The sequence below is a fragment of the Pelophylax lessonae genome, assembly GCF_965119305.1.
Source record: "Pelophylax lessonae genome assembly, chromosome: 2".
Taxonomy (NCBI): Eukaryota; Metazoa; Chordata; class Amphibia; order Anura; family Ranidae; genus Pelophylax; species Pelophylax lessonae.
The window spans coordinates 516,557,130-516,574,318 of record NC_138769.1 but is presented as its reverse complement, the minus strand read 5'-3'; the positions used below and the strand labels follow the sequence as shown (position 1 = coordinate 516,574,318).

Genomic DNA, 17,189 nt, shown 5'->3' with positions numbered 1-17,189 from the left:
GGCATCTTTCATTTCTTTACAAAAAATAAAAAAATTAAAAACCCAGCAGTGAATAAATACCACCAAAAAAAGTTATATTTGTGTGAAAAAAATGATAACAATTCCATATGGGTTCAGTGTTCCATGACAGCGTAATTGTCATTCAAAATGTGACAGCACTGAAAGCTGAAAATTGGCCTGGGCAGAAAGGGGGAGAAAGTTCCCAGTATTCAATTGGGTAAAAATGTGACATTATGGGGTAACAGTTAGGATACTATATTGTAGGGTTTTCTAAAAACCTACAAAATATTCTGTTAGAAATTTGAGTGCTCACACTGCAAAGTTTTTAGTCACTATTCTAAGTGAATGCTCGCTTAGTAAAACCTGTGTTTTCTTCAGTCATTAAATAATTTGCAAAAAAATGTTTTTTTTTTTTTTTTTAATACCCTTGCACTTAATAAGATATTCAAGTAAACATTCACTTTGCTAGGTGAATAACTCAAACTCATTAGGCAAAACAACCCCATAATGCCAAGCAGTGCAAAATTTTGTACCATGAGGACCACACATTTGTAAGAATTATTTGTAAGTCTTATTAGCATCCCATAGTGATTCAAGAGCAACAATGGCTATGACTGTTTACCCCTTAAAGACTGCATGATAAAAAGTTAAAAAAAATCCTGTTTATTATAATAAGGTGGAAAGCCAGTACTGTGAAAAATTACAAAGTATTAATAATGTTTTATTGAAAATATTGCTTGGTTCATAAAAAATGAATGTGAAATTGTATATACAATATTTTTATTTCAAAATTACATTGGTGAATTGAAATGTAGAGTTCTGCTTCTTGCACAGAAAAGTTATGTCAGAGTACATTATGGAAGATCACAAGCTCCAGTTGTTTAAAACACAAGCAATACTTATTATCAAGTTGAAATGAAACTTTACAGGAATAAAATTTCAATCTTGACATTAAAAACAACCTTTAATGTGTTATAACAAAATAAATTACATTTTATGTGCATAAAACTAGATATGTGTAGAAACTAAAAATTTGTACACTCCCTGGAACTAATTTATGAGCTCAGTCTTTAAAGGGGTACACAGAGGTTACAAAAGGAAGTGGAAAAATCTATCTGCTGTATGTCTGATTTATTTCCAGTTGAACATGGTGAAAATGCGTACTTTTATTTACCACATCAAAAAAGACAAAATAGCTCCCCTTTACACTAAAATGTACAGACACAATAATAAGATGGGCAGTGATAATACCATACAGTAGTGAGCAGACAGAAAACTGTCAAGTCAATACTCAACATTAGTGGAAAGGTATATCAAGTGTTAAAGTTTTAGTTCATTTTAAAGAAATCTGAATGAAAATTGACAAGATTATATAAAAATATTTCTGGTGATTCGGTTTGCTGATCAGCCACAGTTGAATCCTACTTATGATGATTAAGGGAATAAAAGACTTAATATACAAATAAAAAGTGGCTGATGTAAGTTCATCTTGTCACCAGACTCTTATTTTTTTTTTTTCAATTAATACTGTGACCTCAGGACAAATATGTACATGCCTGCATGCGTTAAAACTATAAAGGCTTCTTTAGAACCAACAGAGTGACAAAACATTGTCTAAAATTATCTTCCTAAACACTAGTAGTCTACTGCATACATAATATCTTCCTTGTGACTGTGTCTATGTACATGTGGCCTGCCATAATAATAAACAAAGTGTTTTTATTTTTCCTGAACCCAACAGTACTGAAGAAGTTCTATTGTTTGGTTGGTTGTGAAGCGTAATCTCATGAACACAAAATAGTACGTTTACATTCAGCAAAAGAGTTCTTCTCATTAAATACAGTAGTTCGGTTTCAAAGAGTAAGCGCTCTTCATTGTAGAATAAAAGTGTTCAGTTAAGAAGAAAATATGGTTACCGTTTAAAAACTTCAGCTGCGGTTATGTGATTTTCTTTATTTTTCGACTTTCCATTTTAGTGCATGCCCTTTAAAAATTCTTCAATTTCAAAATTGTTCACATCTAAGCATTGTTGCTGGTTTAGGTGTGATAAAATGTATAAGATACCCAAGTGGCTGCTGCTAGAAGGATCTGGTGTGCTCAGTTAGAGAAATGTCAGACAAGTTCCATAAAAAAAATGAAGTACAGTGGGTCTTGTTTGTTGATAATCACAGTCTTTTCAACATTGCAGCAGCATCTCATAGGAAATCCAACAAAAGGAGCGCTACTGACACAGTTATAAAACAGACACTCCAGTAGTCGCAGGTCTCCAGCCTGACAATGCAGTGTACTTGAAGAACGTTGGTATGCAAAAAGGAACTGTTTTTATGCTTTCAAAGCATTCACAGACTTCGGATTTTACAATTAGTCTACAGTATGTTCCTGCAAGGCCTTTTGCTGTTGTATGTTTAAATTCAGTACATAACACTTGTCTTTAAATACAGTCTGCTGTCTGAAAAGAGAACAAAAGAAAGAATAGAGTTAAATACATATTAGAACATTTCCATGGTATCTTTTGTTATAAGATGTCTCAGTTATCAGTCCAATCAGAGATATTGAGCCTGAATGACTAATGTAGCTGCAATCTTCACACATTAAGTTGTGTTAAGTTTCACTTAAATTATCCGACTGTGTAAAAACCAAACCCTAATTTACTTATTTTATATGCACACTATTGTGTAATTTAATGCGTGAACATTCTTAACTACTTTAGTAAATCAGCTGCATTTTAGAATTAAATTTGGATTTTAGATTTTTAGTAAAGGTATACAGGTGCAGCTCATAAAATTAGAATATCATCAAAAAGTTAATTTATTTCAGTAATTTAATTCAAAAAGTGAAACTCATTTATTTTATATAGATGTGCTTCACAGAGAGTGATATATTTCAATAATTTCTTTCATGATTTTTGCCTTACAGCTAGTGAAAACCCAAAATTCTTTATCTCAAAAAAAGATTACAATATAGCAGGGGTATGCAAACTGTGGCCCTCCAGCTATGGAAGAACTACAAGTCCCATGAGGCATAGAAAGACTTTGACAGCCACAAGCATGACACCCAGAGGCAGAGGCATGATGGGACTTGTAGTTTTGAAACAGCTGGAGGGCCACAGTTTGCATATCCCTGCAGTATAGTATGCACTCAATACTTGGTCGGGGGGTCCTTTTTCTTGAATTACTGCATCAATGCATTTTGGCACTGAGGCGATCAGCCTGTGGCACTGCTGAGGTGATCATCAAAATTTGGAAAATGTTGCATTTAATTTGGAAATCAAGGTCCCAGAGTCTGGAGGAAGAGTGGAAAGGCACAGAAGTTGCATGGTGTCCAGTGTGAAGTTTCCACAGTCAGTGATGATTTTGGGAGCCATGTCATCTGCTGGTGTTGGTCCACTGTGTTTTATCAAGTCCAAAGTCAGTGCAGCCTCTATCAGGAAATTCTAGAGCACTTTATGCTTTCCTCTGCTGACCAGCTTTATGGAGATGCTGATTTCATTTTCCAACAGGACTTGGCACCTGCCCACACTACCAAAAGTACCAATACTTGGTTTAATGATCATGGTATCACTGAGCTTGTATGGCCAGCAAATTCGCCTGACCTAAACCTCATAGAAAATCTGTGGAGTATTGTCTAAAGGAAGATGACAGAAACCAGACCCAACAATGCAGATGAGCTAAAGGCAGCTATTAAAGAAACCTGGGCTTCCAACACCTCAGGAGTGCCACTGGCTGATTGCCCCCCATACCAGGCCCATACCAGGCTGCACTGATGCAGTCATTTATGCAAAAGGAGTCCAAGTATTGAGTGCATACTATACTGTACATGGACATACTTTTCAGTAAACCAACATTTCTGTATTAAAAATCCTTTTTCTTTGGTCTTATGTTATATTCTAATTTTCTGAGATACTGAATTTTGGGTTTTCACTAGCTGTAAGCCAAAATCTTCAAAATAAAAAGAAAGAAATGCTTGAACTATATCACTCCGTGTGTAATGCATCTATATAAAATATAAGAGTTTCACTTTTTGAATTGAATTACTAAAATTTGTTAACTTTTTGATGTTATTCTAATTTTATGAGATGTACCTGTCTTTATACAAACATATATACAGTAGCATACCATATTTCTTTAATAGTCTTGTTTTTTCTTGATAGGAGAACAATCAGTACAACAAAGGCTTGCAATTGGCTATCTCTAAAGCGAGACAACTTAGACCCTTTAGGCCTTATGGTATGTCCTTTGACCTAAGACAGGTGTTAAAAAAAGGAGACCCAAAAATGTGCCCCTTCCTACAGCAGCATGCTATGTGCTTATGGATTCTCCTCTACCCTCTAGTGTTTCAAGAAAAACCCTTTATAACTCTATCTGACAAGATTTCATGTAACCCCTGCCCACAATACCATTATTTTCTAATACATCATTCCTGGGACAAAGGTAGTAAATTAGAGTCTGCTGCATATTAGCAGTGGACTGATGTTTTCATAACATATTGTTTTTGTATTACATGTTAACTACAAATCATCCCAATTCAGATCACATTTCAAAAAATTAGATGCAGTTCACTCACTCTTTTGTACAAAGCAATGGTTTGAATTAGTAAATAAAAATAAATAAATAAATAACTAAGATTAATAAAGCAGTGGGCTGATGTTTTTTTTTGGAACAAATTGTTTTTGTGTTACATGTTATCTGCAAATCATCCCAATTCAGATCCAATTTGAAAACTTTAGATGCAGTTCACTCATTTCTTTGTACAAAGCAATAGTTTGAATTGGTGAATAAAAACTTAGGTTAATAAAGCTTCCAAAAATGGCATTGACCGTTACATATGTTTTGACTTGTATTTTCTCAAAAAAATACACTTTCTAGTAAATAAACATTTAGACAATTTCACATTACATATTCAGCTAAATGAAAATGTCAGTTTTTAGGGATTATAAATAATGCACTTTATAATTTGCAATAATCCTCTTTAATTGAGACAAATGTTTTAGGCACTTTAGATACTTTCTCTATTTTAGAAAGAAGGAAATAACTTACATTTTTTCATAATATTAATCCATAAGTCAAGCATATAGACATAAATAAGTCTCTACTCATAAACATAATAGACTGTGAAAAATTGGTCTATGCTTCTCATCTGAGAAATAACTATTAAAACAGCAATTTCTTTGTTATTAATACTATTTAATATTTGTACTTGTACTCAAGGAATTTAATTTCAAAGCACGGTTTACACAGAGCTTAGCGTATTTTACGTTTATAGCCATAAAAGAGAGTCTTGAGATCTTGTGACTGAACTTTGGCAGAGACTACATATTAATCAATGAAAAGCTAGACAATAAACAACTATTTCCTCTTAAGAAAGTGGGCTTCATTTTAGGATCTGCACACAACTTGAAAGACATAACTTTCTGCTTTTATCATCTATAGTTATACTTTTATTGGATTTTTTTAAAAAGTTTTTGTATACCAAAAAGTGATATTTGAGTTACAGTTAAAATTTGTTGGACAGAACATCCACTGGCTTCTATTTCCTTTTGGGGACCCTAGTGATGAGATTTGCCGACCATAGTTTTTGGCTCAGATTAACACCCACCCACCCAGGAGTTTTGAGTGTTCACTCTCAACCGCAGGATATTTCTATTCAGCCTATTGTACGTTTCATATTAAAAATGACAAAATGAAATGGGGGTTGATTTACTAAAACTGCAGCTGTGCATGGTAGCCAATCAGTTTCTAACACCAGCTTGTTTAATTAGGCTTTAACAAAAAAACTGGTAGCTGATTGGTTTCTATGCAGAGCTGCACCAGATTTTGTACTCCCAAGTTTTAGGACATCAACCACAGGTGACCCCTATAACTGCTGGCAGATATGTATACTTAGTAACCTGATTGCATTTGATTTGATCCTCCAAAATCTATTAAAAAATTAGATTAAAATTTTGGGTAGGCTGATTCTTTTTAAAATAATAGTACATTTCAGGAGGAAATGGAAAGGGAAAACTCATACTCAGATATTGTAGATTCTATTAATATAAAGGAACAGGCCACTAAGCATTATGTACACATTTGTGTATTTAAAATACTTTTATAATTACTAATATCAATAATTACTTGGCAGGCAAACAGAACTAAGTTTATTTTGTCCACTTATATTAGATATTTATTTTTTAGCCTCCCTGGCGGTATGATTCTGTCAGGAATTACATACCAAAAGCGGTACAATTTTTTTCATGGAAATTTGGCGTTATGTATTATAGGCCTACAATTCTTAGTAATTACTGGCTTAAACCTGACCAAAACAAGAGTCTAGTAGACATCCCAGATGTGATAAATTTGAAACACAAACGCATGAATTATAATCGAATCAATAATATAATTTTATTATTTAATATATAATATATATAATAAAATTATATTATTGATTAGATTATAATTCATGCATTATATATTATATATAGATATATGTGTGTGTGTATATACATATATACATAAAATATATAACGCATGAATTATAATTGAATCAATAATATAATTATATATATATATATATATATATATAAGTGTGTGCATATATATTTATATATATATATATATATATATATACATATATATATATATATATATATATATATATATATATATATATATAGATATATACACACATATATATATATATATGCATATATATATATATATATATATATATATATATATATATATATATATATGCGTATATATATATATATATATATATATATATATATATATATAATATAAAATGTATTATGTGTTTGTGTTTTGTGCAACGTTTTTTTTTTTTAATTTCCCTCCCTAGTTCCGCTCCCATGCAGCATTGCTGCTGCAGGGAACGGAACTAGGAAGTCATCGGACCGACAGACGAGCGGCGGGACTCTCGGCTGGCGGTCACAGCAATGAGAGATCATCGCTGGATCGCCAGGAGAAGGTAAGAGAACACCGCTGCGCTCTCTGCACATCTACCCCGAGCGTGACTCGGGGTTACCGATCCTGACCTAAAAAATCCACCCCGAGTCACGCTCGGGATTACCGCCAGGGAGGTTAGTAAAGGCTTGAGAGAGAAAAAGATTATATAAAGTGAATACATTTTGTTTATTTGTTTTGGATAGAGCAGGAAATAGATAAAACGGATGTCACTTTTTGCCATTTTAGTTCCATTGGGGAGGTTTCTCTTAACTTCCCGTCCAGTAGAGACAACAGAACATGAAATGTAATTCCTCCAAAGTGAGGGAGGAAAACCTAATCCTAGACCATTGGAAAGTGTCCCTACTGGCAGATTTTACATTTTAACTCTCTTCCCTCCCAGTGACAAAGGTCCCCGGGACAAAGAAAATAGGTGACTCTCCCCAATGGAGACATATAAAACAACATATCTTGACAAGGGTTGTAACTCTTCTCTACTCTATCCAAAACTAAAGCAACATGTTGTCATTATTTTTACTTGAAATCAGAGATAATTTCTTTATCTCAAGGTTTCCAGAAGTGTGTTTGTGTTTCAACACCTGACTTGGCGGGTAGGAAAAGTAAAAACATTTGGAAACAGCTCAAGGAAGAATTGTTTTCCAAAATAAAATGAAAGAAAGAAAATGTACTAAAATACAGATTTTAGGGAACCAAACTTTGTAAATAAAGTCAATACATCTGAGAGCATTTTTTTCAATAGAAAGTTGATGTCCTGTACAGTAAAAAATGTAAACAATCTGGAAATAAAGGATCTCCAAACAAGCCTCACAACTGTTTAGTGAAAAGCACACAACCTTTATCAAGGTATGAAGCATGAGTAACAAAACGACTTCAATGGAAACAAAATGTCAACACTAACTGCTCACACAATGAACAAAGCTAAAAATGTGCCTAAAGCTTTCAAAACACTAGCAGAAATTAATTTGAAAATTTTAATTTTAAGAACATTTATTTAATTTTGAAATTGCTGGTTGGTTAAAATTGATGTTCGTTTTAAACCTCAGTGATGGATTTTTTTTTCCTGTCAAAAGAAGTTTCTAAAAGTGAGTGTAGTTTTCACTCCAAAATCAAATGTTAACCACTTATCGCAAAGTGACGTAGGGGTATGTCGGCAAATTTTGTGGTGTTATACCGAGGTGATGCCTCTAGCTAGAGGCACCATCCCGGTACCGTGGTTTAGAGCCGGAGGTCGGCTTTCCGTCGGTAATGACCGATGCGGCTCGGGAGCCACTCGATCATTACCGCGGTGAGCGGGAGGGGACGCCCCTCCCGCCGCCTTCTGTGGCTTTACCCGGGTCTCCTGTCCCACCGGGAGACCCGAGCAACCAGCCGGCGGCTTCGATCGGGTCTCCGATGATGTAACCTGGAGGTGGCGTCCACGACGTCACGTCCGAATTACTCTGATGCAAAAGGCGGCAGATTTAAAAAACAACTGTATTCAAAAATGCAGTTTTCGGCATTTTGAATACATGGAAGTGTAGTGGAGGGGGACCCTCGATCCCTCCAAAAAGAGTACCTGTCACTGCATATTGGTGTAACAAGGGATGTTTACATTGCTTGTGACAGCAATAAAAGTGATCAGATTTTTTTTTAAAAAAAACCTGTGATAAAGTTAAAAAAAAATAAAATAAAAATAAAATAAATAGGAAAAAAAAAATCTAGCCGCTCCCGTCACCGTTAGCTCGCGCACAAAAAAAAAACGGATATGGAAGTCGAGCCACAAATGAAATCGCTGTTCAAACCACACATGTGCGTTATCCCTGCAATCGCCAGAGCGTGAGCAATAGTTTAAAAAAACACTCTAACTCTAAATTGGTAACCGTTAAAAAAATTTAAAGCGTCGCCTATTAAGATTTCTATTGACCGTAGTTTGTCGCCATTCCACGGGTGTGCGCAATTTTAAACCGTAACATGTTGGGTATCTATTAACTCAGGGTGACATCATCTTTCACAATTTTCAAAACAAATGGGCTAACTTTACTGTTTCATTTTTTTTAATGCAGTGAAATGTGATTTTTCGTAATTTTTCCCATAAAATTGCGTTTTAAAGACCGCTGCGCAAATACCGCATGACAAAAAATATTGCAATATTCTCCACAGTCTTTGCTAAAAAAATATATATAATGTTTGGGGGTTCTAAGTAGTTTTCTAGGAAAAAATACTGATTTTAACTTGTAAACAAAAGGTGTCAGAAATAGGCCTAGGGCTTAAGTGGTCAAAAGCAAACATTTTTAAAGCGGTAGTAAACTCCGATATATGACTTTTACCTACAGGTACAGGCATACCAACTCCTTATGCCTTTGTCCTGCAGGGTTTGTTTTTTTTTATGAGTATAAAACCGCTTTAAGTACTTTCAAATGACATTCATCATGTCACCAAAAACACTGATGAGAATGTTCATACGCATGTTTGTATGAGTGTTCACACAAATGTTCATATAAAATTCTACCATGGCCAGCCTTAGACTCTTAGAAGCTTCTGATTGAAGCAGCTCTTTTCTGACCCACAGGCTGCCTACTACAATGGAGCTATAAACTTGATCCTATTAATCTGGAGTTAGTAATGAGACTTTCCTTGAAACAGAATACAGCCTTTGATTCAGAGATCAGAAACAGAGTTTTCTGACACAATAATTTAGCATCCTATTATACAGTATACTGCCTGCAGGGGGTAATCAAAATTTAGGAAAGGTGTAAAGCCTGTGTTGAGAGAAAGGACCTCTATGGGCAACATTTGTTTAAACTTTTTTATAGGTAAAAATGAATGACATTAGTTTTCTGTTCACTTCAGTGCTGTCTGATTGCTGTAATATTGTTATCCCAGGAGTGTGGTTCCATGAACAAAAGTCTCTGAATAGTTTAATTTTACATTGGAAACAATTACTTAAAATAAAATACAATTATGTGGCACTCCGAGCATGCCAAGTGGTTGTGTCATTTTCAAGAACAGGGCTCATTGTCCTAATACAATGGTTGGAGCACAACTTACAAAAATAAATTTTTTAAAGTAAATACAAGGAAACAGGTGTAAACAAATTTTTAGCAAGACAATATATTTTAGAAACAGGACTTGCCAAATACCTAAAAGTTTATTAGCTTGAGTTTGATATAATTTAGTTTAATATATACTTAATTAGTGTTGCGGGTACAAATGCAGGCTTGGTAAACAGGGTGGTAAAATTTGTAAAAGTACACCAAATAGTACACACAAATCAGAATTCATATATTATCTAATTTGACAACAGTTTACTGAAATTTGGGTCATATGGGCTTTTGCACTGTGCGTATTGTTAAATCACACTGTTCTACTTAGTTAACCAAGTAGTAGATATACTTGCACTATACTGTGTAACTGATTTACTAAAGGAATTGCGAATCTTCACTCATTAAATTGTAGTTAACCACTTCTGGACTGGAAGGTTTTCCCCCTTAATGACCAGGCCATTTTTTTGCGATACGGCACTGCATTATTTTAACTGACAATTGCGCAGTCGTGCGACGATGTACCTTAATAAAATTGATGTCCTTTTTTCCCCACAAATAGAGCTTTTTTTGGTGGTATTTGATCACCTCTGCGATTATTTTATATACTTTTTTTGCAATTTAAACAAAAAAAGAGCAACAATTCTGAAAAAAAATATATATTTTTTACTTTCTGCTAAAAAACATTCCCAATAAAAAAAAATAAAAATGTTTTATCATTTTAGGCCAATATGTACTCTGCTACAAATTTTTGGTACAAAAAAATCCCAGTAAGTGTATATTGATTGGTTTGTGCAAAAGTTATTGCATCTACAAACTAGGGGAAAGATTTATGTCAACATATTTATGTAACATTAAACATTGCAACAGCCACCATTTTTGTTCTCCAGGACCTCTGCCTTAGAAAATATATCATGTTTGGGGTTATAAGTAGTTTTCTAGCAACGAATGCTTATTTTTAACATGTGAGTGTTTAAATAATTTAAATGAATCTCCTTTAGTAAATCAGCCTGAATATATATAGCACCACCTGCTTCTATCCTGCACCAAATGGACAGCCATCAGCATTAGTACTTATTTTCAGAAGTCCTCTGGACCTTGAAGAGTACTTGTCCTGGACCTGGCAACAATTAGGCTAAAATGCTTGTGTATTACAATTTGTTACATTATTTTGCTTCTTGAATGTAGACCACTATAATAATTTTTGAGACTCTGATTAAAAAAATAACATGCAAAATTAGTATTAAAATATTTGAATGTAATATTACAATCCATAACAGTTGTAAGATAAGCATTTGCTTTATACAGTAGCTACATGCAATTTTCAGCTTTCTACCAGCAGATGGCAGTGAAGTGATCCAATTTACAAGAAACAAAAGTATTTCTTGTTTGAGATAACACTTGCTAGCATGCTGAGAAAGATATATGGGCACAGGACTGTAGATACATACATAGCAAATGTAAAGGTGCAGAAATGCAATAAAAAACATTAATAAACAGTTTTTTTTTTTTTTTTTATCCTGTTACCCTTCCTTTAGCTATGAAAGCTCAATCAGAAATGTAGCAGATATCCTTTTCTGTCTTTCTAGATCTTCTTGACATTAGAATAAACAAAAAAAATGTGTACACCAAATTTCCAAAACACTCAAGAGAAGCATACAATCTTAAATAACTGTCCCTTTAGAGCCAGTCCACACTAGCGCGACTTGTCAGGCGACTTGTCAGCCTGACAAGTCGCACTCCCTCGAGGTCCATTGACCGCTACAGGACCCGTTCTAATAGGAGCGACACAAGTCGCTCGGAGTTAGAAAAAGGGTCCTGTACTACTTCGGGGCGACCTCGGAGCGACTTGCATAGACTTCCATTATGTGAAGTTCCTGCAAGTCGCCCCCGAAGTAGTAAGGAGTCGTGTCGCCTTAGTGTGAACCGACTCTTATGGTTAGTCAGACATGAAAACATGATAATGGAACTTCTGTTTTTATACACTGAATTGTTTCACTAAAAATGTAGGTATCAGGATATTTTTAGGTAAAGCTATGTATTACTTCGTATATACCTTTAAATTTGATGTGGGGCATCATATTTTAGCTTGTAGCAATTATACATGAGAATATAATAAGATCTTGCAAAACCCAATTTACTTTGGAATCCATTATAGAGCTATTTGGCATCTAAGTCACAATGCTCTTAGATTGTATGCTCTAACGAGCAGGGCCCTCTGATTCCTACTGTATTAAAGTGTATTGTATTTGTACTGTCTACCCTCAACTTATAAAGCGCTGCGTAAACTGTCGGTGCTATATAAATCCTATATAATGATAATAATGTTCACTAAGTGCTAATCAAAATATTAGGCAGCAGTTCTAGGCCAAAAGTTTAAAAAAAAACATGAGCTACTAACGCTGTTTAGCAAGTTCTGTAACAATGCTAGAATACAAAACTTTACTTAGTTCACCCACGTAGCCCGTTACTGGACTACAGAAACATGAAGAAGGAGACATTTCTCGCTTTACAAGCAGTTTACTTTCACTTACTGCTGTAATTCTGAATGTTATGTTGCACTATCCCCTCTAGCCAGCAGAGGGAGAACTATAGACAGGGTAGCCCACGGACTTCTATACAGAATGCTGAGGATCATGGGAATTGAAGTCTAGCACAGCAGCCATAGAGTGGGATTATTGGACCCTTTACACTACAGTTCCCATAGAACACTGAGGCAGAGGGAGAATGGTGGGATAGTTTTTAATAGACTGTTCTAAGAACTTCTTTCTCTTGGTGCCGAGAGAAGTAATGAGAGCACATCAGCTACATACTGACCAGACTGCTGAGAGACCAGCCCACTAGAGACACCTGAGGCAGAGTAGCACAAACTTCAGCCATCTCATTATGCACTGTTGCTGCAGAGAGATCACCCTCTACTTCCCACTGCTGAATCTAAGGCATTATGCAGAGAGACTAAGGAGGCTCCCTTTCTTCAGTGAGAGTTCACAGCCGCACCACAGGGACTGGTGAGAGGGCTCACTGCCCATTTTTTACACTGCTAGCAGGGACTGGGTTACTGAAGGCATGACCTTAACAAAAATGCATCTTTACTGCAGCTACCTTACACCTATACTGCACCCTTAACACATCTTTACTGCACCCATGCTGCATGCTGGTTTACTAAAACTGTTGTTATGTGCACCAACACTTCTTAAAGGACTCTAACGACAGCAGGCAGAAGAACAACACAAGGAATGTCTTTCCCATAAACTGGGAAAGACATTCCTTGTGTCTTTCCTACAGTCCATCTTTGTCCTCTTCTCCCCTTTTCTTTATTTCTAAGGACAGTGCACATCCAGTAGGTCTAGGCCTAGCATAGTCACCATTAATGTACTTTGGCAGTATAGTTTCTGTGTTCGGAAAATCAAGCTTATTACTGTCCACTACTGCACTTTAAGTGACCTTGCTACTATTTATTCTGATTTGGATGCTATGGGGTTGATTTACTAAAACTGGAGTGTGCAAAATCTGGTCCAGCCCTGCATAAAAACTTTCAGGTTTCTTGTCAAAAGCTTAATTAAACAAGCTGAAGTTAGAAGCTGATTGGCTTCCTTACACAGCTGCATGAGATTTTACACTCTTCAGTTTTAGTAAATAGATTTTACCAAGTGTCATCTTATGCCTAGTCCTTAATACTAATCACCCTGTATGATAAATTGTGTTATTACCATGTATCTACTTATTTAGTTACCAGCCATATCAGGTGACAATATATTAAGTTTGCCTTTACTAACTGATGTATTGTCTGTTTTACTTGGTTTAGTACTACTACTGGGTACTAAATATATCTTATATTGATTTTCTGGGATATTGCATGCTTTGTGTACTAAACATAGTGTGTCAGAGGGGCAGAAGTTCTAAAAGAGGTTGAGGCAAGGAACAGAGGAACCATTCTAAACAGTGGCTCCTACAGGGGTAGCGCAAGACCATGATATGAATTCTCTGTAATTCACTACAGCTAAAAGCAGGAGAACACTCCACTGGATGATTGGATGTATTCATCTTTAATAAACTGCTGTATCAATTTCCTTTTCTCTGCTTTCTATATTATTGCACATTATTTAATGTGGGTGTTATGTAGGTGGTAATATGCTTGGTGCCTAGCAAAAATGTTGTTTATCTCAAAGTGTGTTTTGGAAAAGCTGTCCTTTAACACAAGTAGAGCTTCTCAAGACACTAGGTTCTTAAAAGAAGAGACTGCGGTCAACTCATAAATACAGCTTGGAAAAAACAAGTACTCTCTGTATAGATCTCAAGTACTTGTAATCATCTCTAAACCGTATTTACAGAATGGTAGCACTGTGCTGATATAAATATTTTATTTGAGAGCTTAAGGTATTCAAAATGTAAACCTAGAATGTAAGGTATGTTTAATTTCATAAATGCAGATGCACCCCATTGTGTCAAAAGTCATAAGTCAGTGTGTTGTTTGTGCATGTATGATCCAATCACCCTCAGAGCAGACTATTTGTAGTACTCCATAAACCTGTGAAGACTGCCAACATTACAAGTTTATGTAAATAGAGGGGGGGGGTCTACCAGCAGGGAACAAATAAAACAATCAACATCATCTCACTTTTCCCAGGATGCCAATGGTCACAACACTTTAGCTATCCACACGTGCTTTGCATTGTTTTGGGGAGATTTTCATTTCATTTAAAAGAAATTTTAAAATGAACTCTGCTGAGTTTTCTTGCAGAGTGGTTGCAAATATTGTTTGGCTAATTGTCTAGTTCTGGTTTAGAAAGTGAAAAGATTCCTTTCTGTTTCATCAGATGGTAAAAATACTTAAATGATTTGGTAAAGATTGTCAATTAATGGAATTCTAACCTCATTAACCCCCTTTAGACGAGTACATGATAAGTTGCTGATGCCATCTATCAGTGGGCCAATGAAATATATTTGCAATGTGATATTGGATTTCCTTTCGGTATTTGGCAGTTAATAAGTGACATATTGTTTCCCATCACAATACATAGAAGGCAAAAGTGTAATTTTAGCAGAAAAGTGATATCAAGGAGGTAAATGTTACTTTTTATTTTACACATGAGGACTAGTAAAGGGAGGATAAAGGTGCCTTGTCTTGGAGTTACATACATGTGGTTGACAAAACTGTATGCATCTACGTAACAGTCATATTATCAGTCAATGATGTTTCTGGCCCACGTAAAAATAATTTCCATTTTTTTTTTTCAAATATTATCTGAACTGCTCTATGTATAGCTCTGTCCATGTGCACGTTTTTCCTAATTTGCTAGTTTTAAATTGATCTGAGCAGTTGTCATTGTCTCTTTTGCTTGATTTGATGCAGATACACATTGAAGTCTTCCTACCTAAGAACTGTGCTTGGGCTTCTTGAGAAGGCTTCATCCAGGTAACCTGCTCTCTAGCATAGACCATGGCCTAGGGTTACATAGTTGACTTTCAGTAAATCCTCCTTGTGTATTATGAAAGGCATCATCCTGTTGCCCTGTGGCTCTAGATGGCTCATTTTTGTTACTGTCCATACACAGTTTATTCATATTTGTTGGTGAAAAAGTGCACTGCGTAGTTACAATTTACCTTTCAGAGTACATTTAATTCAGCTTTGCTTTGTAAGGTCACATGATGAATAGCTGGCTGCTTTACTTTAAGATATTGCCAATCACGTGTATATTCAAATCTTACAAAGATATGCTGGCACTTTTAGGATCCTTTATTAATGGTTTGTGCATTATTAAACAGCATACTTTATGGTAATTAAATATTAAGAGGGCACCTAACCTGCATAGGTGTATTTTGTTTTGCAACAAAACGGTATTTTAAACTGGAATAAAGCCATATAGTACATTTCATTATCATTCTTTATATTAGGATGTTCATGATGCAGATATACTAATATTTTTGCTATTATTATTTCAAATGTTCAAACTATATTAATGAGAACATCATTTTGGAGAACTAATTATTTCTATTTGTCTTGTGTCACACTTTCTAATTCCCCTATATTAGAACAGCCAAAGCAAATTAATTGCTTTTCCAGGAGTTGGACCTCAGCCAAGAATGAGCTCATGTTTTCTTTCCGTTTACTTCTTTCTAGGACTGTATTGTGTGAGGCAACCCTCTTGATAGAAAACATGGTCCTGAGAATACATTTGTACACTTTTTGTTGCTTCTCACTGGATGAAATGCATATAAGTTTAAGTGACCCACTAGGAAAAATAAAGTTCTTAGCTGCAAAATTATACATCAAAACAGTTAAAGTGAAATTAAAATTAAATGAATGAATCTCAGTGAAGCAAAAAAAGCAGTAATTAATGGTTCCCTTAATTGTCTTCATAAAATATTTGCATGGGTCTAATTTGCATAATTTGCATGTATTAATTAATCTTTCAAAGGAATTTTGTGCTGAGAGAAGCCAAAAAATCTCTTTGTTTTATTTAACATCTAATGAAATATTTATCTTCTTTAATGAACTTCTCATCTTCATTAAAATAAAAATTGTGCAACTTTGTGTGTTTTAAATGTTTTTATAATTGAAGTCTTCTGAAAAACCTCTTTAAGCTCTGAATGTCGACAGAACAAACATATTATCAAGCTTTCTGCGTCATTTAACTTCAACTTACAGTACAAATAGATGGAAAACTATACAACTGTTTATTTTTGTCAGATTTTGATACAGTTCAATGTAAAATAACACTTCAGATTGCATTTGTTGATTTCTCCTCTTATGTCAAACGTGCAAGAGAACGAAAGACCCTATTTGGTATTAGGATTTTTTCACACTTTTTATTGCTAAGCATTGCATAGTTAGCTTAAAATCATTGTCTACATTTTTTATTTATTTTTTGCTATGGGATAATCATCACCACTGGCATAGGAACTAGGGTTGTATAGTCACAGCTATAACTGATCCTGGTGGGGAAAAAGGGGGGCTGGGGGGCTATGGCATATATGGCATAGTATTTGTCTGCTCCCTCCATATAAAACATGAGCATGTTAAACAGAGAGGTGCTGGTCATAGCAAGAATATTATGAATATTGAAATTGGGGATTCATTTGTTCCTTGAGCTTGGTCATGGGATCAGGAATGCCATAAGCATAGGGGATGCTTTGGAAAGCATAACCTTATTAACCATACTCGCTTGCCCTCCTGTAGAATGAGCGACACGCAGCTATGTACGTG

At 35.0% G+C, this 17,189-nt stretch overlaps 1 protein-coding gene across 4 annotated transcripts in view; it reads right to left on the bottom strand.

Moving 5' to 3' along the window:
* Positions 1–487: 487 nt before the first annotated feature.
* The window catches only part of DACH1 (dachshund family transcription factor 1), a 482,576-nt gene continuing 465,874 nt past the window's right edge, over positions 488–17,189 (bottom strand). For all 4 annotated transcript variants that reach the window (XM_082247025.1, XM_082247026.1, XM_082247027.1 and 1 more), the window contains one exon: positions 488–2,449. In XM_082247025.1, coding sequence (XP_082103151.1) covers positions 2,412–2,449 — 38 coding nt within the window. In that variant the 3' untranslated portion in view covers positions 488–2,411. The remainder of the gene's footprint in view (positions 2,450–17,189) is intronic.